The following is a 24,086-nucleotide window of genomic DNA, read 5'->3' on the forward strand; positions in this document are numbered from 1 at the left end:
AACAAAATTGTAAGTTTTATGTTAAACTGGACCTGCTGTACACTGCCTTGGGTGAATCCCTTCATAAAGGCAGTAAATAAATATCGATAAATAAGGAAAAAATGAAAGTAAATACATTGATGGGTAGCCAACGTAACAAAACTTCACAGTCAGCCACAAGGCCAAAAATATCATAACTTAATGGTTTCTGTTAAAATGAAAATACTTTAAGCTACATCTACATTAACATTTAATTAGATTTTCTGAATAGTACATATCTTCTCTCATTGGATTTTGAATTATTTTGTTACAGCAAACTCTCATTCCTTAGTGCATAGCTGGTGTTAAAAATGCTGGGGCCCAGGGCAGAAATTTAGCTGGGGGCCCCAAAGCCCATCAAGCCAGATCTATCCTCTTCAGCTTCCTTGAGGGCCCCTGTAGCCTAGGGGCCCAAGGCTATTTATCTGTTTGCACCCCAACCCCCCAAAACATTGGCCTTGCTTTACTGAAAGATACTGATCTGCAGAAAGTTGCATGTTGCAAGGTTTTATTAAGCTTATAAAACTTTGCCTCCTCTTCCCGTTCCCTCTACAAAACAAATGACAGTTAAGACTTGCTGCATTCCGGAGTTGCTGAGTTTATTGTTCTTTCAAGCACCATATACACTGTTTAAGACTTTTTATACATTTGATAAAATTAATGACTGGGGCTTTTTTTGGAAGGGGAATCCCTCTCTTTAATTTTAAGTCACAAAATTGATCATGAAAATGATTTATGAATGCTGCAAAATCTCATTTTAAAAAGGGGGCATGGGAGGTAGAATAGCGGGTACACACACTCAGGGCCGTGCCAACACGGTAAGCGGGGTAAGCACCGCTGGGGGGCGTCTGGCTTCAAGGGCGCTGCTGCGGTGCTGCCCCGCCATACTGCTCCACTCACGCTGCTCCGCTCGTCTCCTGCCACCACCCTGCCTTTTTTGTTTTTAATCCATGCAGCAACGCAGGCAGCGCCTCACGTCTGCCCTGCGTGCGCTGTGAAAAGGAGAAAATCGCCTCGCTGGCGTCGGGCCTTCCCTCGCTGTGTCCTGCCCTCTTCTGAGGTAACTTCCTATTTCCTTAAGGGCGGGACACAGCGAGGGAAGGCCAGACGCCAGCGAGGCGATTTTCTCCTTTTTACAGCTCACGCAGGGCAGACGCGAGGCGCTGCCTGCGTCGCTGCATGGATTTTTTACCCAGCCGAAGTAAGCCTGCATTAGGATACCTTGAACCAAAGGTAAGTTCCTTGTCTATCTCTTTATTCAAAGCTCATTAAAACAGGTCTGAAGATCGCATGAGATATGCCAACCAACCTCAGCTTGAGGGAGACAGGCTAGGGACTGGTATGGAGTCAGATATCAGGTGAAATGTTAATGCTTAGAAGCTGTTCTTTCATTTTCGACTTTTCAAAGAGCTTTTAATGTTCATCTTTTCCTATAAGCACTGAAGAAACTGTTTAGGGACCAAATTACCCACTCTATTTCTTTTACAGATTGCTTGTAGAGCAAAGATTTAATTATGGACTAATTCACCAATTACATATAGTGATAATTCTTTTAAACATTTTCAATTAAAAATGCCCCTCTTCTTTCATCCTACTTACAACCCATCTGATTTAATTCTTTCCTATCATGGTCTCAGACAGAGCTCTAGACTCGAGGGTCTATTTTTCAGTTTCTAAGGACAGTGGTGTAACCAACCTTCCGATTTGGGGGAAACCCAGAAATGGGCTGTGGGGAAACGTATTCCCTCCCCCCACCCCTGCCTGCAACTCGGCTTCACAAAATTGTTTTTAAAGATAGGGTGGTAGCAGGAGAGTCGGGAGGGGATTCTCAGATGGGAAAGGGGTGTTGTGGGGGTTCTCAGATGGGGAGGTGAAGGGGTATTTTATGCTAGACGGGGGGGCGCCAACTGATAGTCTGCAGGGGGGCGCCAGAGACCCTAGGCACGGCCCTGCACACACTGTAGTCACATCAGAATCAACAACTAGCATGTCTTTTTCCAAAGAACTATATCACTGTAATTAAAAGGAAACCACTCTTTTCTAACTAAAAGTTACAAAAGGTTTGCAGTAACACTGGCAGGAACTGTAAAATTATTACTCTGAAATGCATTAAAAAAGAGCTTCTCTTTAAGTTATGCCAGGGGTAGATTTCAACTCTACATTACATACAGTACATTCGTTGTGCAGTTTCTTAATTGTGTCAATCTACAGCAAGCAAACATTTGCTGACGCCCCATTTTTCTGAGCCTCACTAAAAGCAACTTCCTGTCAATCTACAGCAAGCCAACATTTGCTGACGCCCCGTTTTTCTGAGCCTCACTAAAAGCAACTTCCTTTGAATTCCACACCTCACTGTAGGTGTACAGTGGCTACAGAAAGTCTCTACCCCATCAACTTTTTCACATTTTTCCCACCAACTTTAAGGCAACAAAATATGCTTTACTGGGGGACAAAGCCTATACCCAGAACAAAACTGAAGTGTGATAATTGGATACATTCGCTGTCCTCTGAGTCGGTCACTGGTGGAACTGCCTTTGTCAGCTGTGAGTCTGTTGAGATAGCTTTGTCAAAATTAGACCATCCTTTTTGATAAAACTGTTCAAACACTGTCAGTTTATTTGAGTCATGCCACAGATTTTTGATTAAACTGAGATCAGGGCTCCGAGTGGACTCTCAAGAACACTTACTTTTTTTTGTTACTTATTTATTTAGATTTTGCTCACACCTTTTCCAGTAGTAGGTCAAGGTGAGTTCCATTCAGGTATTCTGGATATTTCTCTGCCCCAGGAGGGCTCACAACCTAAGTTTGTACCTGAGGTAATGGAGGGTTAAGTGACTTGCCCAAGATCACAAGTAGCAGCAGTGGGATTTGAACCGGCCACCTCTGGATTGCAAGACCGGTGTTCTAACCACTAGACCACTCCTCTGTAACTTTTGCTGTGTGCTTCAGGTCATTTTCATGATGAAAAGTAAATTCCATCCCAGACTCCGTTTTCTTGCAGAGGGCAACAGTCAGGGGCTCTTCTGTACTTTTCTCTATTCGTTGTCCTTTCTAACCTGACAAGCACTCCATCCCCATAACATGATGCTGCCACTGTCATGCTCCACAGTAGGAACAGTGCTCTCTAGATAACGTGCTGTGCTGTACCATACCAGGAATGGAACAAATGTAATGTTTTGTATTCAGGCCAAAACATTCTAGCTTAGTTTCAGACCACAAAACATTTGCAGGTTATTATTCAAAGTGATTTAACCGGCCAGAAACAGCTCCTGGCTGGTTAAATCAATTGTTCAGGGCTAACTGGTTAGTGCTGCTGAAGATCTCTGGTTAGTGCCCATCTTAAAAACCAGCTACTTTGGGGGCATTCTGAGGGCAGAGTCAGCATTTGGCCAGTTAAGAATGTGGCTGCTCGAGTTTTAGTGGTACTACCAAATTTCTCTCATATTTCCCCAGTGCTTCAGCAGTTGCACTGGTTACCAGTTCAACAAAGAGTATACCAGCCGTTGTATGCTGCTGCACCATATTATTTGAAACGAGCTTTGTCCATCTACCAGCCAAGATGGGTACTAAGATCAGAGACTGCCATGCGACTGTCAACACATGAGGTAGTGAATTACAATATGCTGACGCAAGGGTTTCTGCATTTGTGTCAGCGGGAATTTCATAATGGAACACTCCCTGTACAGTTTTGCCTTTTGTTGATAATCTTGTGCAGTTTAAAACATTGTTGAAGGCTAAGCTTTTTGTGGCTGCATTTCTTTACTATTTTTCTGACATTGCGGGGACTTTCTTGTATCGTGTTCTGCTATGTATTGTTTTGTGCTATAATGTGTAATGGATTATGGATATTTTATTGGAAACCACCTAGTTTTAGGTGGTCTATAAATTATAAAAATAAATAAATAAATAAAATAAGTGCCGATTCAGCACTTAACCAGCCAAGGTAACCTCATAAACGGGACCACATAAAAGTAAGTCCTATCTTTATGCAGTGCCCCATAGCTGGTTAAGCACTGAATATCGCACTTAACCGGCTCCACAAACCCAGAAATGCAATGCTGAAGCCCGGATGTGGCCCAGCACTGAATTTCTGGGCATAACACTGGCATCAGTCAGCAAAATGCTGAGCGCCGCCACCTGAAAATTGATCACCCTGTGGCTTCCATCCTACCACCTTGCTATACACATCAAATTTGTGGAGTATTTGAAATATTATTGTTACATGCACACTTTAACTAGTCTGGACCTTGAGAGCCTGTAGCTGCTTTAAAGTTGCCTTTGGGCTTTTAGTTGCTTCTTTCATGCTCCTCCTTGCTCAGGTGTCCGTTTGAAGGAATGGCCTGATCTAGGTACAGTCTTATTTGTGCCATATGCCTTCCAGTTCTTAATAATTGTCCTAGTCATGTTCCAAAGATATTCAAGAACTTTGCAGTTCTCTTGTACCCTTCCCTGATGTGTGCCTTTTTCACAATTTGTCTCACATTTTGCTTGGTGCTCATGGTTGGGATTTTGGTACATACAACAGAAGGAACCAAACAGAAAATGTTCAATTAATCCTGTCGTCAGGTGGATGAATACAACAACACAGGTGGGCCAGTTCACTTGGTATATGCCTTTGGAAGAGGTTGATTATACCAGAGTTTAAAGTATTTAGGACTGGTTAAAAGATTAAAGATTAAAAAAAACAGAGAATAAGATTAAATGCTCAGTATTCTGAATGGAGAGAAGAGCAGATAGTGGACCAGGGGTCTGTGCTGGGACTGCTGCTTTTTAACATATTTATAAATGATCTAGAGATGGGAATAACTAGTGAGATAATTGAATAACTTTTTGTCATTAGCAAATTTAAAGTTGTTAAATCGTAAGAGGATTGTGAAAAATTGCAAGAGGACCTCACAAGACTGGGCATCCAAATGATAGATGTTTAATATGAGCACATGCAAAGTGATGCATGTGGGAAAGAGAAACCCAAACTATAGACGCATGATTAAAGGTTCCAGATTAGAAATATCTGCCCAGGAAAAGGATCTAGGTGTCATCGATGATACGTTGAAATCCTCTGCTCAGTGTGCAGCAGTGGCTTAGAAACAAACAGAATGTTATGTATTATTAGGAAAGGAATAGAAAACAAAAATGAAAATGCTACAATGTCTTTGTGTTGCTCCATGATGTGACCGCACCTCAAATACTGTGTGCAATTCTGGTCACTGCATCTCAAAAAAGATGCAGCGGAATGAGGAAAGGTACAGAGAAGGGTGACAAAAATGATAAAGGGGACGAGACAACTTCCCTATAAGAAAAGGCTAAATCGGGCTAGGGCTCTTCAGCTTGGAAAAGAGACAGCTGATGTCTATAAGATACTGAGTGGAGTGGAACAGGTAGAGGTAAATCACTTGTTTACTCTTTCCAATTATACTAGGGACTAGGGGGCACACCATGTTGCTACTAAGTAGTAAATTTAAAACAAACTGGAGAAAATATTTCTTCACTCAACATGTAATTAAACTCTGGACTTCGTTGCCAGAGAAAGTTAGCTTAGTAGGGTTTTAAAAGGGTTTGGATAGCTTCCTAAAAGAAAGTCCATAAGCCATTATTAATATGGACTTGGGAATCTGTTTTACTGTTCTGGGATCTTGCCAGGTACGTATGACCTGGATTGGTCACTGTTGGAACAGGATACTGGGTTTGATGGACCTTCGGTCTGTCCCAGTATGGCAACAATGGTGGAGAAACACATTCATCCAAGCTATTCTATGGATTTTTTAGTCCTTTATTTTCTAAGGATTTCTGAAATATATTTCTCTCTTGAGTGTTGTGGGATGGGACGTATGGATCTACTACCACTACTACTACTGTGGCAAACAAATTACTTTCAAAGGCCACACCAAAGGAGGAAATAGACCTCAGAAACCATCCAACCAGATGCTATACGGTCTATGTTGAATCAGTTTCAGTTTCAATCAAAGGTCTTAAAAAACCTTCTCTGAATTTTATATTAGTGCCAATAATATCCAAACTGTGAATTACTGCTTAAGTTTCGTTCATTTATATATTTATTTATTTATTGCATTTGTATCTCACATTTTCCCATCTATTTGCAGGCTCAATGTGGCTTACATAGTTTAGTTATGACATTTTGTCATTCCAGGATATCAGATACAATTAGTATTATATACTTAAAACAAAGAACGTCATCACAACAAAACATTTTTAACAGCAGAGCACTTATATTAATGGAGACCCAACAGAGGCTACCGTTTCACCAATGAATGCCTTCCAAACACGTCAATTGTCAGCAGTGTCTTTTTTTCACAGAAGGTGCGAACAGAGATGCTCATGTTGCAAATTCTTAAGTGGCGCTTCTGTATCCGGCCTTTTAATAGACTTCTACAGTTTGAACTATACAGAAGGTATACTCTGCATTGTGAAATAAAATATCTTTTTATTTATTACATTTGTATCCCACATTTTCCGGAATAGCAGTAGGCTCAGTGTGGCTTACAGGTTCCGTAGAGGAGAGTACCAACTCCGGGTTATATATACAGAGTGGAAAATAGAGTAACAGTAGGTGCAAGGAAGCTGATAAGGTTCCGGAAAAGTAAATACAACTCTGGAACGAATATATGGTAGCATATAGAGAGAAGTAATCCCAATGAGGTTGATAAGTCTCTGGAGATGGGACTATAGCTTCTAGTGAGCAATACAGAGCAGGATAAGGGTAGAAATACACTTAATTATAACTGGAGTGGTAAAATTCGTACAGTTTGAAGTAATAGGATTATGTGGAAGGGGTAATGTTCATTTCTTAGATCGAAAGATGTGATACATTGTTCATGAATTAGTTCGGGTCTGCTGGGTAGGCTTTCCGGAAGAGGTGAGTCTTGAGGTCTTTTCAAAATTTTAGATGGGTGTTCACAGTTCTAATGTTTCTAGGTAAAGCACTCCAGAGCTGAGTGCAAATGTAGGAAAAGCTGGATGCATATGTTGATTTGTATTTTAGTCCTTTACAGTTTGGGTAATGCAGGTTTAGAAACGTTCTTGATGATTCGATGATGTTTCTAGTTGGTAAGTCAATAAGTTCGGTTATGTAGGTTGGGGCCAGACCATGGATTAGTTTGTGGACCAGAGTGCAAATTTTGAAGGCTATTCGTTCCTTGATTGGTAGCCAGTGCAGTATTTCACGAAGGGGTTTAGCACCTTCGAATCTTGTCTTTCCGAAAATGAGTCTAGCTGCTGTGTTCTGCGCAGTATGGAGTTTCCTTAAGATCTGTTCTTTGCATCCCACATATACGGCGTTACAGTAGTCAACATGTGATAGTACCATTGTTTGAATTATGTTACAGAAAGTTTCCCTTGGGAAGAATTGTTTGATCCGTTTGAGTTTCCACATTGCATGGAACATTTTCTTCGTGGTGGCAGAGGCTTGGCTCTCCAGGGTTAGGTTGGTGTCAATAGTAATTCCAAGGATCTTCAGTTTGTCCGATATTGGGAGAGTATGTTCCGGGGTTTTTATGGATGAAGGGAGGTTTGTTTTGTGGTGAGAAGAGAGAATAAGGCAGTGAGTTTTTTCCTTGTTGAGTTTGAGTTTGAATGCCGATGCCCAGGCATCCATTAAACTTAAACTAGTCTTTATTGCAACAGCGATTTCTGTTGGATTAGAGTTGAACGGTATGTAAATGGTGACATCATCTGCATACACAAAAGGATTAAGATTATGCTTGTATAGGGCATGAGCAAGGGGGATCATCATCAGATTAAATAATATGGGTGAGAGAGGTGAACCCTGGGGTACTCCGCAATTGGTACTCCATGATGGTGATATGTTTGAGTTTGCTTTTACTTGATAAGATCTCGTGGTTAGGAAACCCTTGATCCATTTGAGTATATTCCCTCCTATACCTATCTTGTCGAGTATTCTTAATAGTATATAGTGGTCAACCATATTGAATGCGCTTGACAAGTCGAATTGCCTAATGCGATTTCCTTTTTGAACTTGGCTAGGAGAGTTACCAGGATAGTTTCCGTACTGTGGAGAGATCTGAAGCCCGTCTGTGATTCATGAAGGATTGAGAAATTGTTGATGTATTCAGTAAGTTGTTTAGCTATAATGCTTTCCATCAGTTTGGTTGTAAGTGGGATGGATGCCACAGGTCGGTAGTTGGTGATATCGTTAGTTTTCTTTTTGGTCTTTTGGTAATGGTGTGAGTAGTATATTACCTTTGTCTTTGGGGAATATACCATGCTGGAACAAGAAGTTGAGGTGGGAGGTAAGTTCAGTGATGAATCGAGCGGTGGGGGGGGGAGGTCATTAGATAATTGGGGCAGGTGTACAATTGACAGTAGGCTGTAAAGATCTTATTGGTTGCTAGTGCTATTGTTTCTTGTGTGATCTGTGCGAAATTTGTCCAAGTTCAGTCGGCTGGGTATTCTTCTGAGTGTGGGTCTAGCTCATTAAGGAAGGAATCAAGTTTGGTGTAGTCCTGTGACATATTTTTGCGTACATCCACAATTTTGCCTTTGAAGTAGTTAGCAAGATCGTCTGCTGTTGGGATTCCTGATTTTGTTGAGGACACTGGTTTTGTGTCTAGTAATTTATCCAGTAGCTTATACAGTGGGGGAAATAAGTATTTGATCCCTTGCTGATTTTGTAAGTTTGCCCACTGACAAAGACATGAGCAGCCCATAATTGAAGGGTAGGTTATTGGTAACAGTGAGAGATAGCACATCACAAATTAAATCCGGAAAATCACATTGTGGAAAGTATATGAATTTATTTGCATTCTGCAGAGGGAAATAAGTATTTGATCCCCCACCAACCAGTAAGAGATCTGGCCCCTACAGACCAGGTAGATGCTCCAAATCAACTCGTTACCTGCATGACAGACAGCTGTCGGCAATGGTCACCTGTATGAAAGACACCTGTCCACAGACTCAGTGAATCAGTCAGACTCTAACCTCTACAAAATGGCCAAGAGCAAGGAGCTGTCTAAGGATGTCAGGGACAAGATCATACACCTGCACAAGGCTGGAATGGGCTACAAAACCATCAGTAAGACGCTGGGCGAGAAGGAGACAACTGTTGGTGCCATAGTAAGAAAATGGAAGAAGTACAAAATGACTGTCAATCGACAAAGATCTGGGGCTCCACGCAAAATCTCACCTCGTGGGGTATCCTTGATCATGAGGAAGGTTAGAAATCAGCCTACAACTACAAGGGGGGAACTTGTCAATGATCTCAAGGCAGCTGGGACCACTGTCACCACGAAAACCATTGGTAACACATTACGACATAACGGATTGCAATCCTGCAGTGCCCGCAAGGTCCCCCTGCTCCGGAAGGCACATGTGACGGCCCGTCTGAAGTTTGCCAGTGAACACCTGGATGATGCCGAGAGTGATTGGGAGAATGTGCTGTGGTCAGATGAGACAAAAATTGAGCTCTTTGGCATGAACTCAACTCGCCGTGTTTGGAGGAAGAGAAATGCTGCCTATGACCCAAAGAACACCGTCCCCACTGTCAAGCATGGAGGTGGAAATGTTATGTTTTGGGGGTGTTTCTCTGCTAAGGGCACAGGACTACTTCACCGCATCAATGGGAGAATGGATGGGGCCATGTACCGTACAATTCTGAGTGACAACCTCCTTCCCTCCGCCAGGGCCTTAAAAATGGGTCGTGGCTGGGTCTTCCAGCACGACAATGACCCAAAACATACAGCCAAGGCAACAAAGGAGTGGCTCAGGAAGAAGCACATTAGGGTCATGGAGTGGCCTAGCCAGTCACCAGACCTTAATCCCATTGAAAACTTATGGAGGGAGCTGAAGCTGCGAGTTGCCAAGCGACAGCCCAGAACTCTTAATGATTTAGAGATGATCTGCAAAGAGGAGTGGACCAAAATTCCTCCTGACATGTGTGCAAACCTCATCATCAACTACAGAAGACGTCTGACCGCTGTGCTTGCCAACAAGGGTTTTGCCACCAAGTATTAGGTCTTGTTTGCCAGAGGGATTAAATACTTATTTCCCTCTGCAGAATGCAAATAAATTCATATACTTTCCACAATGTGATTTTCCGGATTTAATTTGTGATGTGCTATCTCTCACTGTTACCAATAACCTACCCTTCAATTATGGGCTGCTCATGTCTTTGTCAGTGGGCAAACTTACAAAATCAGCAAGGGATCAAATACTTATTTCCCCCACTGTATAACTTTTTCATTTCTTTGTAGTCAGAACCTAGTTGTTCATTATAGTAGTTCTGTTTGGATTTTTTGATTTCATATTTGTATTTTCTATGTGATTCTTTCCAAGTGTTTAACATTTCGATCGTTTTTGTTTTTTCTCCAGGCTCGTTCGAGTTGTCTGGTTCTAGATTTTAATTGTTTCACATTTTCATTGAACCATGGGGTCCTGTTTGGTTTGTGAATGTTTTTTGTTTGTAAAGGAGCTAATTCATTTAGAACGGTGATACATCTCGATTCCCAATCTGCAAGAAAATTGATGGAATCAGATGGACTAGACCAATTGTTGTCGTAAATTGACTGTCAAAATGCAGTTGTGTCCACTTTACCTCTGGTTTGGTAAGATTTTTTTCATCAGCTTTGAGATACCCATTCTTCAGCCAATGTAGGGTCAGATTTAACTTGAAGTGATCTGACCATGGAATTCCGTCCATTGGTGGTCAATGACTTTAATGATTTGGTCTGATGCGAATTTATGGGTTAGCAGGTCAAGTGTGTGGCCTTTTCTGTGGGTGGCATTCGGATGTGGCCATTCGAAATCCCATAGTTGGAAGAATTCCATACAATCTTGGACACCACTTGAGTCTGGGTCTTCTAAATGAAGGTTTATGTCCCCAATGACCAGTATGTTTGAGTTAGATGTACAAGTGGCCGATATGAAATCCATTAGGGTTAAATATGCTTCTCTCCAAGTGCCTGGTGGTCTGTAGAATTTAGATTGCCGGCTACACTTTTATGTTGCAATCTGATTGAGGCAATTTCTAGTTGAGGTGTGATTGATTCAGCAGTGATTTCTAAAGTGAGATGGGATCTGTAGATTATGGCAAATGCCTCCGCCTCTTATCTATTCTGGTCCAGTATGTAATGTTGTATTCCGCAGGGCAAAGGTCCAGTATTATGGGATATTTTTGGTCATGGATCCAGGTTTCGCTGATGAAGAGTAAATCTAAGGTTTCCGATGTGATCCAATCTTTTATAATTTCTGTTTTGTTTACTGTTGATCTGGCATTGATGTAACCTATTTGAATTGTAAGGTATGGATCTTCCATAATGGTGAAAGTGGGAACCTTTATTAGTTGTCGTTTGTATGTTGATTTGGATTTATTAGAGCTTTTTTGTTTTAGGCACATTTCATTTAAACAATAGCACCTACTGGGGAGCATCCATCTGTATCTCTGTTTATCTGTCTGTACATATTTCCTAGCTCATGCACAAACAGGTGGGTAGGGCTTTCCAAACAGCTGCACTAAACCATGGAACACACTGAACAGCCGGTGGGAATCCCCATCTCCTATCAGCAGAGAGAAGGACAAGAGCTGTGTGAACAGTCTGCGGGAGTCCATACTTCTCACTGGCACAGAGATGGAAGAGAGCTGTGTGGAAGGCAAACAGGAATCACCAAGTCCTACCAGCAGAAAGAAAGCAGAGCCATAAGGAATTCTCAGGCCCTGCTTGCAAAGACTGCTCAAGCTTCAAAGAAAGGATGAGTAAGGAGGTGGGGTTAAAGAGGATGAAAAGACAGATGGGGAGGGGTGCAGCATAAAGGAAGGGGGTGGGAGGAGGAAAGAAGGGAGGGAAAGGGGGAGGGACTGGAGCATAAAGAAGGGGTTCAGGGTAAAACCAGTGTACAGCATTGCGTACGTCTAGTAGCGCTATAGAAATGATAAGAAGTAGTAGTAAAAGAAGGGAAGGAAGTGCAGTGCGAGGACAGAGTGGAGGGAGGGAATGGAAGCAGAGAAGGTAGGGGAGACACTGCAGTAAAGGACAGGAGGAGGGAAAGGAGAATGGTGAAGAAGAGTAGGGAAGGGGAGCAGTGCAAAAGAGGAACAGGGAGTTTGAGTAAAAGAATAAGGGAAGTGCAAAAGATTATACGCCCAAGGCCACACATACACACACCAGCAGCACACCCGTACCCCACCCACACCACCACTCCATGACATTCTCAAATATATAACATGCACACAGCCTCCAAAACATACTGCTGACATATACACACATCCCCCACCTTACATTTCCACAGATAAACTATTTCGATAGAGATATACATGTCATACCATTGTTCTCACAAACATCATGTTACTAGCCTTACTATGCTCACCCATTCGTACGTCCCTTGCTACTCTACCAAGACATGACATGACTATTTATTTCAATCAAATCTCCCATAAAAACACACCTGAATCTGCAAATGGAGAAAACATGTGACTGGGTCTCACTGTAAGCATGCACTGTTCAACTTTTTTTTTTTTTTTCTCTTGCTGTCAGTTGACAAGGATGCTTCAAGTATAATACAAACCAAAAATGTGGCAAAGCTCTAGAGCCAACCACAGAATGTGTCCTCTGCCCAAAAACAAGAACTAGCTTCATTTGCACAATATCCTAGTGGTGATGTAATAAAATCCAAGGAAGAAAGTCTCACACACACAAGCATTATGATTTTATATCTCTGTTTATCACCCTCCTCTCACCTTCCCACACCATCCTGTTAGAATATCAATGAAATGCTTTGATGTCCCCATGCATACCCCCACCCTGCCACTCTGTCAGATTGTCAAAGTAATGCTTTGATGTTTCTCTTATATATACTATCTGCTACCACATTTGCTTATTTCCGATCTGACGAAGAAGGGCAACCTTCGAAAGCTAATCAAGAAATGTACTAAGTTATGTCCAATAAAAAAAGGTATCATCTCATCTTTTCCATGTTTTATTTTGTTTGATTTCTATTGATAACCTTTAAGAGTGGACTAACACGGTCTACTTGATATAGGACACAGAAACATGACAGCAGATAAAGGCCAAATGGCCCATTTAGTCTGCCCATCCTCTGTCACCCCTAACTCTTCCTTTTCCTAAGCGATCCCATGTGCTTATCCCATGCCTTCTTAAATTCTGACACAGTCCTCGACTCCACAACCTCCACCGGGAGGCCATTCCACGTTCCCACCACCCTTTCTGTGAACTAATACTTTCTTAGATTACTCCTAAGCCTATTCCCTCTTAACGTCATCGTATGCCCCTTCGTTCCAGAGCTCTCCTTCAGTTGAAAAAGGCTCACTTCCTGTACATTGTCCTTGTGATATTTAAACCTATCATATCTCCTCTCTCACTTCTTTCTTCCAGTGTATACATGTTGAGGTTCATAAGCCTGGCCCTATAATTTTTGTGTTCAAGACCACTTACTAATTTTGTAGCTGCCCTCTGGACCAACTCCATCCTGTTTATATCTTTTCGTAGCTGTGGTCTCCAGAACTGCACACATTACTCTAAATGGGCCCTCACCAGAAACTTCTGCATGGGCACTATCACCTCCTTTTTCCTGCTGGCCATCCCTCTCTTTATGCACCCAAGCATCCTTCTGGCTTTGACCGTCACTTTTTCTGTTTGGAAGCTTAAAAGCCATCAGACACAATCACCCCCAAGTCCCGATCTTCCCTCGTACACTGAAACACTTCACCCCCTATACTGTATCGTTTCCTTGGATTCTTGTGACCAAGTGCATGACCGTGTTTTTAGCATTAGAGCTTAGTTGCCAAATATCGATCCATTCCTCCAGCTTTCCTAGGTCATTAGCTAATGCATTTGATGTTGGTGTGCTGGGTATTAGGAAGTACTATTTGGTGGAACATATGAGTTGATCATGATAGGTTACATCAGTCTCATTTAAGAATAAAAACTTCCAGGAGACATCTATCTATAGATTTTCAAAAGTAAAGCCCCATTAGCTAAGGTATATAGTGTGGGACATACACAGCACTATATGAAGATACACAACAAGGGCTATATAGGTAGCAGGCCACTGGTTGGAGAATTACCTCAAAGAAAACCAGGGGCCAAGCTGAAAACTCAATCTAGGATTCCATTCCTAAATATCAGGCCAGTGCTGGGCAGACTCTACGATTTGTGCCCTGATTGTGGCTGAATACATTTAGCTGGGTTGGAGTGGAGCTTTTCAGGGGCTTCGATGACATCTTCTGAAGTTTTAGAACAAGGACTGTGCCGTGCAGACTTCTACAGTCTATGCCCTGAAAATGGCAAGGACAAATCAAGATCAGGTTTACATATGAGGTATCACATCATATCTTATGTAATCAGTTTATCTTGTTAGACAGACTAGAGGGACCATACAGGTCTTTATCTGCTGTCATCTACTATGATCCTTTGGGAATTTTTAAGGATTTTTTCATGGCTATTATAATTCTATTTGACAGATATTGTGGGGTTGGGTAGGGAAAAGCTAAATGACTTCCCACACAATTCGTGAAGCTCAATCACTGCAGTAGCAGTCCTTGAGTTCAGGGCCAGTTTTAGACATGCTGGGGCCCAGGGCAGAAATTAAGGAAGGAACTCCTGATCCTATACCCCCTGCCCCTCCCCCGATCTCCCCACCTGCCATTACTACCACTAATAAAACAACTTTAAATGACTTCTTTCACACATAAAACAGAGACAGATCTTCACCAAATACAGAACAAATAGTAACACAGTAACATAGTAGATGACGGCAGAAAAAGACCTGCATGGTCCATCCAGTCTGCCCAACAAGATAAACTCATATGCGCTACTTTTTGTCTGTCCAGTACTATCCCAGCCTCCCAAACACCAGCCCTGCCTCCCACCACCAGCTCTGGCACAGACCGTATAAGTCTGCCCAGCATTTTTCCCGCCTCCCAACCACCAGCCCCGGCACAGACCGTATAAGTCTGCCCAGCACTATCCCCACCTCCCAACCACCAGTCCTGCCTCCCGCCACCGGCTCTGGCACAGACCGTATAAGTCTGCCCAGCACCATCCCCGCCTCCCGCCACCGGCTCTGCCACCCAATCTCGGCTAAGCTCCTTAGGATCCATTCCTTCTGAATATGTTCACTCAAATCTAATCAATCTATAAGGGTATATAAAATAATTTGTTCCTGGATTACAAAACATTGAATTATACCTTACACATATCTTACAGAAATAAACTAGTAACATAATGGGGTTGATCTTAGAAATGGAACTGGGAACCCCAGGAAATTAATCTCAGCAAGTACTACACCACTAGAGAAATAAAAACAGATAAGCACTTCTTTTTGTACTGAACACACAAGGGTCCCAGGCCCAGTCCCCCCCCCCCCTCCCAATAAATTAGCCACCTCCCATGTTGTGGTTGGTGGGGATCCCGAAGCCCTGCCAGCTGAAGACCACCTCCTCCAGTCTGGCAGCCAGAAATCTCCAAGCTCTTTAGCTAGCAGCAATGTCCCCGAGCTGCCACCAACTGCAGAGCTTGGAGAGTTCTGGCCACCAGACTGGAGGAAGAGGTCTTTAGCTGGCGGGGGCTTGGGGATCCCCACCAGCTTAGGTATTTATATTTTGCATTTGGGCAGAGGGCATGGGAGAGGGAAGGGAAAAATTTTTATGCCCACTCACTTTGGGCTCAAGGCCACTGCCTCCCTCCCTCCCTCTCTCAGCTGTTTGGCTAAGCTACTGAACACAATACAAAGATCTGTGATGCACATATCCCAAAGCTAACATATTCCACTTAATAAATTCAAAATAAAAACACTTTTTTCTATCTTTGTTGACTGGACATTTTATTTTTCCATTATGTTGGTCCCATTTTACCTCTTCTGCTTTCATGTGTCTTCTGATAATTCCATTTCCAGTGGTTGCTGTCCATTTGTCTTTTCTCCTCTATCCGGTCTTGTTTCATTCTTTCACTACACGTGGCTCTGATCTTTCATTTTTAGTTCTTCCCTCCATTTTTTTTTCTTTTCTGCCTTTTGATCCAATCAAATTTTGCCCCCTTTCTCTTTTTACTTTTCAGCTACCTTCCAACTTCTCATCTCTATTTCTCCTGCTCAAGCTCTCCCATTGCCCATCTCACTCTTTCTCCACCTTCCTAATCCCTTCTATCTTTCATCTACTCCTCATTACCACATTTCAAACTTTGTACTCACTATCCTCCTCATTACCACATTTTCACCTCTATACTTGCTATCCTCTTTTCATACATCTCCTTGCCACCCCCACCGCCTCTCCCACATGACTCCACAATTCCTGGTATAACCTCTTATTCCATTCTTGTCAGGCCACGATGGGGAGAGGGCGAGAGTATGCTGGCTTACATCTCTCTGTCTTCTTTTCTCTGTCATTTTCCTGTGCAATCTATTTTCCCTCCTCTCCCTCCCCCCATTGTCCATCATCTCACCTCCTCTCGCTCCTCCCCCTCATGGTACAACATTGCACCCGCTCTCTTTCCTACAGTTCTTCCCCCCTCTCACCCCGTGATCCGGCATCTATGGCTCCCTCCTGTCCGCCCCCAGGTCCAGCACTTCTCTTTCTCTCCCTTCCTCTCATCCCCTGGTCCAACATCTCTCTTTCTTCCCGACTGCCCTTGCATCCAGCACCTTCCCTTCACCCGGACCCACCTCCCCTGGGTCCAACATCTCTGCCATTCTCATTCCACTGTCCATCATCTATCTCTCTCCCCCCTCTGTTTCCGGGCCCATCATTTCTTTTTCTAGTCCCCTTCCCCTTTTTGAAAAAAAAAAGGTTACCCTGGAAATTGAGAGTGAGACTATTGTAAATGTGGAGTGATAGAAAGAAAAAGGCACTGTGCCTGGTTGATTTGAGATGGGCAAGTTTAGAACTCAGGAGAACAAGATGATGATTGTTCAAGGACTGAAGAACTCTAGCTGGAGAAGTCACCTTGAGCTACTACTGAAAAAGGTGCGAGCAAAATCCAAGTAAATAAAATAAAATAAAATAAATAAATAAATAAATAAGGAATAATGAGACAGGAGAGATAGCTAGGAGAATATAGCCTGAAAGCCTTAAATGTTAAAGTTGCCACTTTATAAGCAATGCGTTGTTGAACCGGAAGCCAGTGATATTGTTTCAGCATGGGTGTTGTGTGGTCAAGACCCAAATAAAACAGGGGCTCCCATGGATCCTTAACACAAGTGGTCACCTAACCCAACAAAACATTCTTTTTGGGAGCTATGAACGCCCCCTTAAATCACAGTTTAGGAACCTTGGGGTGCAGCTGGACTTAACACTTGTGCAAATCCCCAAATCCAAGCAATTTTCAGGAGCTGCCTCTATCGTCTGCAATAATTGCTCACACCATCATAACACTGAATGGATTACTGCAATGCACTTTACATTGGTCTCACTATAAAGGGTTTGCTCCAGTGCTGACTGATGTAGAATTCCACAGAGCAACTGATTTAAAGTCATAAGTGATATGATCACATCACACCATTTCTGCAAAAACTTCCCTGGCTACCACTGCAATACAGGGCCAAATTAAAAATGGGACAAAGCACTTAAGAACAGGATCTCCTTCTATGCACCTTCAAGGTCACTAAGGTCCTCCCAAGGAGTATTCCTAACTACACCCTCTTCAAAGGAAATCACACCCTCCAACGAGCCTTCTCTGGAGTAGCCCCCATGCACTGGAACACACTCCCAGAAAAGCTTTACCTAACGCAAGACTATCTCTACTTCAGGAAGCAGGTGAAAGTGTGCATTCGTGGAGATAGAGGTGGTCCCCTTGGAGCAGGCCACATACTAGGGGGCTCAGGCCCCCAGGCTGTGTGAAAGGAGGGCTGAGAGTTCCTTGATCTTCACTGAACTTCGGCAATGAGTTAGTTTTACATACATAAGGACTAACACTGGCTACACTTACTGTAGGATGGGTTTTTTTTTTTTTAAACGAGGAAGAAAAGCGGGGTAATTAGTACAGTCCAAAACCAAAACAAAACAAGAAGCACAAAGTGGACCTTCAGGAACAGGACAAAGGAAACTCTTTTATTAAGTGGACCCAACACGGTCTGTGTTTCGGCGACCAAGTGCCTGCGTCAGGGGTCACAATACTGTTGGATATCAATGTTTATGAAAGCATCATCAAATTAAAGACAGAAACAATCTTGAAACACTATTGCCGTAACTCAAAGTTTCCCACTTTGAAGATGGGAAGAAAAAGTTGCTTCTGTCTGTAGTAGGTCTGAAGTCCTGCTGTGATGAGTCTGTTATGTCACATGACACACACACCTTTTATAACTAGATGTACAATTCTGCTTAACATATTCATGCTTACCTTCCATCTAAGCTCGTATTACTCTGTCTTATGTGTCTATAATGCATGTTGTGTTAACACTGGAAGTGGCATACTGTGTTACAGTATGTACTGTTACCTCAAAAAAATGTTTTTAACTTTACTGCTGTAACTGCTTATTTCTTATATGCGGGTTTTTCTTGCTGTATACTGCCTTGGGTGAATTAATTCAAAAAAGGCAGTAAATAAAATTCTATTTGCCTCTCTTTGCTAGAAATTTCTCTTCCACAGCTTTACCATCTTGAATACATAGATCAAGTGCAACAATATTTCTCCTAGGAGTATTGCAAGAAGTGCAACAAACTGCTGTACTTCACTGGCTCCCTATCCGTTTCCGCAGACAGTTCAAACTCCTCTTAACGACCTATAAGTGCATTCACTCTGCAGCTCCTCAGTACCTCTCCACTCTCATCTCTCCCTACATTCCTCCCCGGGAACTCCGTTCACTAGGGAAATCTCTCTTATCTGCACCCTTCTCCTCCACCGCTAACTCCAGACTCCGTTCCTTTTATCTTGCTGCACCATATGCCTGGAATAAACTTCCTGAGCCGGTCCGTCAAGCTCCATCTCTGGCCGTCTTCAAATCTAGGCTAAAAGCCCACCTTTTTGATGCTGCTTTTAACTCCTAACCCCTGTTCACTTGTTCAGAACCCTTATTTTATCATCTCCACCTTAGTAATTCCCTTATCTCTTATTTGTCCTGTTTGTCTGTCCTAATTAGATTGTAAGCTCTGTTGAGCAGGGACTGTCTCTTCATGTTCAAGTGTACAGCGCTACGTACATCTAGTAGTGGTATAGAAATAATAAGTAGAAGTAGTAGTAGTAGTGCTGTATACAGAGAAGGCAGTGCACTTCTGGAATCCATTATAAAGAATAACTCAATACTGAAACAACATATGGAAAGATATCTGAACCAGTAATCATGTTGTGTCTGTGCCATGGCACTTTCCCAGCTATGAATGCAGACGAATTCAGCATACTGCTTTGTGTTGAACCCCTATCAATCAAAAACACATCACACGGCATGGACAAAGACTTACTTTGCTCTTCTTGTTGCTGGACATTTTATTCCGGAGGTAGCTGAAAGTACGACTGACTTTAGTTGGACCCTTCCCATCTACGTCTTTACGGGAAGGACTGGGAGGTAACTGGTTACAGCTCTCTTCAGATATACTAAGTAAATAGAAAACAGGAGATTTTTGTTGTCATTGTTGAATATCACAAGGATCATTGAGTAGATAAGATTATGTAGAAATTACAGGTCAAAAAGCCAAACTTTTGATGGGCAGTACCGATACAACTGTGACTAGCTTTTGAGATTCAGGCTCCCTTTATCGGGCCAGGCAGCCATAACACTATTTTAGCTAAGATCAGAAGCAAAAAAATAAAAAGTCATGTCATAGGAAATAATTCTGTTACAAAAAGGTCATTCTTTCTATTGTCTTTGTGCTCTTCAACCATTGTTGGTATGATCTGTCCTGTTAAAAATAACATGCCTCTCTCCTTCTTCATTACCAAATCAGTGCTATCATCGGCTTCTATGAGAAAGGCACGTGTGCAGAGACATTGCATATGATAACTAGTCTGTGCTTACTACAAATTGGTCATGTTTCATACTACTGTCTTATTAAGGTTAACATAAGTACATAAGGAGACACGTTGATAAAATCAGCTGAGAGAAACTTCATAGTTAAATTGTTTCAAAATGCATATGTGCTGGTTATACTTATTCTAGAGGACTTGTAGCTCTGTAAACATTTATAGTACATAGAAGCAGGGTTGCCAGGTGGAAAATTTTTTTCCCACCCAAACGAGCCCAAAACCAGCCCAAAACCCGCCCAAAGTCAAATCCCGCCCCTGACACCCCCACCCCGCCGTCATCAACCCCGCCCCCACCGTCATCGGCCCCGCCTCTTCCGTCACAGCCCCCGCCTCCCCGTCATTGGCCCTGCCCAGAACGTCACTAACCCCGCCCAAACGCCACTAGCCCCGCCCCCGCGGCCCGAAAAACCGCAAAAAAACCGCCAAAAGACCCCAAAACGAGCCCAAAAAACCGCAACCCGCCGCAGGCAAAAATTTCCCGCGGCGGGTCGCAGAAAACCGCCCACCTGGCAACACTGCATAGAAGTTAAAAGGGCAGCTTTGTTTGCAGGCTATTACACACCTAACTTGCATCAGTGTCAAAATAAATTCAGCAAGTGCTAATACACAATAGCATGTATTATTTACCACAGGTCCTACTTTATGCAAAGGGGCCTGCTTACAAATAATGCATACTAACCCAGTAGTGCACTTTAATAAATGCAGCCCTTTTTCTGCAAAACTGTGTGAACAAAATTATACCTGCTCATTGTGTGCATTTTGTTCACAGAGAGGCATATTTTCAAAGCACTTTGGGAGGCTAAGTTCCATAGGTTTCTATGGAACTTTGGGGGGCTAAGTGCTTTGAAAATGAGCTTGAAAGTAAACCTCAACCTCCTCATCTAGAATGTATCTCCAAAATGCCTCTTTGCTATGTGCTTAAAACTGTATGCAAAGTATATGAACGTAACTTTATGTATATAATGGGAGAGCAAGTTTCAAAGGGGTCATTTCTGCAGGTGAAGTATTATTTTACCCAAAGAAGTTCCTTTGAACATTACCCTCTAAAATCTCTGAAAAAAAAAATTCATGATTTTCTAGGATTATGCTTTATAGAAACTGCTGCACCTTACAGATGGCATTTTATGTATGGATGGGCAAACATTTTCTGATTTATTTCAGCTCACAGCTCTTGCTGCACTGCAAACATTTCACCTGGATAATGAAGTCAGCTTTGACCTGCTCTGCATCTGGCCAAATGACTTGGATGCAAAGTTTTTCTAAACATCAGAAGGCATGATTGTGAGTTCAATATGCAGACATTCTTTTTCAGAATGGGATCAATTTACTTAAGGTAAGGTACTATGGGGAGCCCACCAGTAGTCTGTGCCTCCAACTTTGACCAGGCTGGGGGCCTAGGGTAACTGCCCTGGTTTCATAGCTTCCCACCCATAATGCATGCTCTTAGGGATCACTGTAGTAAAGTTTGTTAAGGACAACAAGATATTATACAAAAAAAATAATTCTGTATCAGCTTTGTTGCTTATGTAGAATAACTAAAGAGTGCGTTGGGGAGTGAAGTGGGGGAGGGGGGCAACAAAGTACTTGTATGAGGTTGTTGGTGCCAATCTGCAAGACAGAGCCAGTGAAACAGGTCCTTTCTTCTAACCTTTCAGCTTGTGGAAAGAGCTGATGAGGTTGTCAGTGAGATCTTGGTCCAGAGGACGAGCAGATCAGCCCATAAGGTTCACTGCCTTGAGGAGAGTGAGCTTTATCAGTCTTGCGAATTGCCTTTGTGTGACTACAGCTCATAGTGGACCTTGTGAAAGTCACTGCCATTAATGAATTGGTGTCATTGTCCATAAAACTCTAAGTTTAAAGCCTCATAGTACACTGGATGCATGCTTAATCTTTTGTTCTGCACAAGCAATAATGTATGGTTTTAGTTTAGTACAAGATTCATTTAACTGCGGATTTGATATTGAAAATAAATATATGTTCACTCAAATCTAATCAATCTATAAGGGTATATAAAATAATTTGTTCCTGGATTACAAAACATTGAATTATACTTTACACATACATATAGAAATAAACTAGTAACATAATGGGGTCGATCTGGGCAGGAGAGGCTTCTGTCTGGTTAAATTAAGCTGGACAGCCCAGGAGCCAATATTCAGTGATATTTAACCAGACAGCACCACTGCATATTGGTCTGTTGTCATATTTGCTGGTTAGTGACTGGGTGGAGTCAGGGAGGATCCAGGAATTATGAAGTCACTGGCAATACTCAGTGCTGGTGTCCACAAAGCTAACCAGGCATGGAGGACTGCATAAAAGGCCAACTTAAACTTGTCTGGATAGCTATACAAATATGGCACTGAGTATCCGCTGTGCCTTCATAACTTCTGCAGCACCACTGAAGACCAGGATATTGCGGATCTAAGTTAGCTGGCCACAGTCATCTTGAAAGAATCAGTGACCACCACCAGCTGAATAATGACCCAAACATGCTTGGAGAATTGCAGGGACAGCTCTAGGATGGGTGGCATCTTGGGCAGGGTTGTTGGTGTTCACCTGCTCCCCACCATTCTGTGCCGGAATGGTGGCTCCTCCTCCTCCACTGTTCCCTTAACCTTATTCACCACTTTTTGATTTTTTTTTTTGAATGTAGTAAAGGAAGCCTGGAAAGATGAAGTGCAGCAATGCCAAGGCACATAAGACTGCAAACTATTCTAAGACAAGCACTTACTTATGACTTCTGGTAAGAGTATGAGGCTCTTCTTCCGATTTGCGCATGCTCTCCACTGTATGTCCTCCTTCCCTGGTGCCAACCTCAGCTTAGGGCTCTTGAGGGCACCCAGAGCAACTTCCCTGCTTGCCCTATGCTAAAGTCCAGCCTTGGTTAAGTATTTTACATACTCAGATATGTAGCCAAATTAAAAGACCCTTTTACTATGCTACATTAAGCAACTAACATGGGGTTTACTGCATGGTAGACATTAGCAAAGGCCCAAGTTGTTTCCTGTGCTAGAAAGGCATGCATCATGGTAAAAATCCTGCATTAGACATGGAATCTGGGTGTGACATAGGTGGGCGAAGGCATGGCCAGCTATGATTAGTGCATGGGTCATTACTATGCACTAGCGGTCACGACCGAAGAAAGCGCAACTGAACTTGCTGCCACCTCAAGAGGAGGCAGTAAGAGCAGCTATGCTACTGACAGCTGGGTTGCTCAGTGTGCTGTCACTGGTCATGCAACAATGCTACCATCAACTCCCCCTCCCCCAGAGCTGAAACACTCCCATTGGCAACCCAACTCTCCCAATTCAAGACCTGACCTTCCAATCCAAGATCTGACCTCCCTGAACAGAGGGCTGACTCTCTCATTGCAAGTCCTGAGCCCCCTGATCCATACACCCCACTCCACAGCAAGAGCTTCAACCCCCCCCCCCCCGTGCCCTGCCCTCTACCATTCCCAACCCTCCTGGACTTACCCAGTGGTCAGCAGAGGTGGATAAATGGTCCTGGGAGCAGCGATCCTCCTCCACTGCCACCCAGGAGTGGAGGAGTGGCCTAGTGGTTAGAGCACCGGTCTTGCAATCCAGAGGTGGCAGGTTCAAATCCTACTGTTGCTCCTTGTGATCTTGGGCAAGCCACTTAACCCTCCATTGCCTCAGGTACAAACTTAGATTGTGAGCCCTCCAGGGACAGAGAAATATCCCGTGTACTTGAATGTAACTCACCTTGAGCTACTACTGAAAAAGGTGTGAGCAAAATGCAAATGCAGGTCAGTGTCATAATCCAAAATAGCATTGATGACACCTAGTGATAGCCTCATATTACTACCATTAGTGGGTCATCCTAAATAGAAGGGGGCTCTGTTTGTGTAGGAGGGGTTTCAGACCTTGGATTGGGGTTGTGACTGGTGAATGCTGCGATGGGTATCTGTCAAGTAGGGTGTTAATGCAAGGCCAGTGTTACATATTCGAAAAGATTGCCGTGCTGCAGTATTGTCTAGAGTCTGAGGCTCGTAATGTGATACAAAGTGTGCAGTGACTCTAGAACACAGATTTAAAAAAAGTGTGCTTAAAAGTGGAGAAAACCCTCAGAAACCTGGGACAGACTGTCACAGGTTTAGAGCGAGG

General features: G+C 42.9%; 1 protein-coding gene across 2 annotated transcripts in view; it reads right to left on the bottom strand.

Moving 5' to 3' along the window:
- The window catches only part of AKAP13 (A-kinase anchoring protein 13), a 642,893-nt gene that overhangs the window by 115,309 nt on the left and 503,498 nt on the right, over positions 1–24,086 (bottom strand). For both annotated transcript variants that reach the window (XM_030189716.1, XM_030189717.1), the window contains one exon: positions 19,398–19,530. In XM_030189716.1, coding sequence (XP_030045576.1) covers positions 19,398–19,530 — 133 coding nt within the window. The remainder of the gene's footprint in view (positions 1–19,397; positions 19,531–24,086) is intronic.

Source organism: Microcaecilia unicolor, chromosome 1, assembly GCF_901765095.1.
Source record: "Microcaecilia unicolor chromosome 1, aMicUni1.1, whole genome shotgun sequence".
Classification (NCBI taxonomy): Eukaryota; Metazoa; Chordata; class Amphibia; order Gymnophiona; family Siphonopidae; genus Microcaecilia; species Microcaecilia unicolor.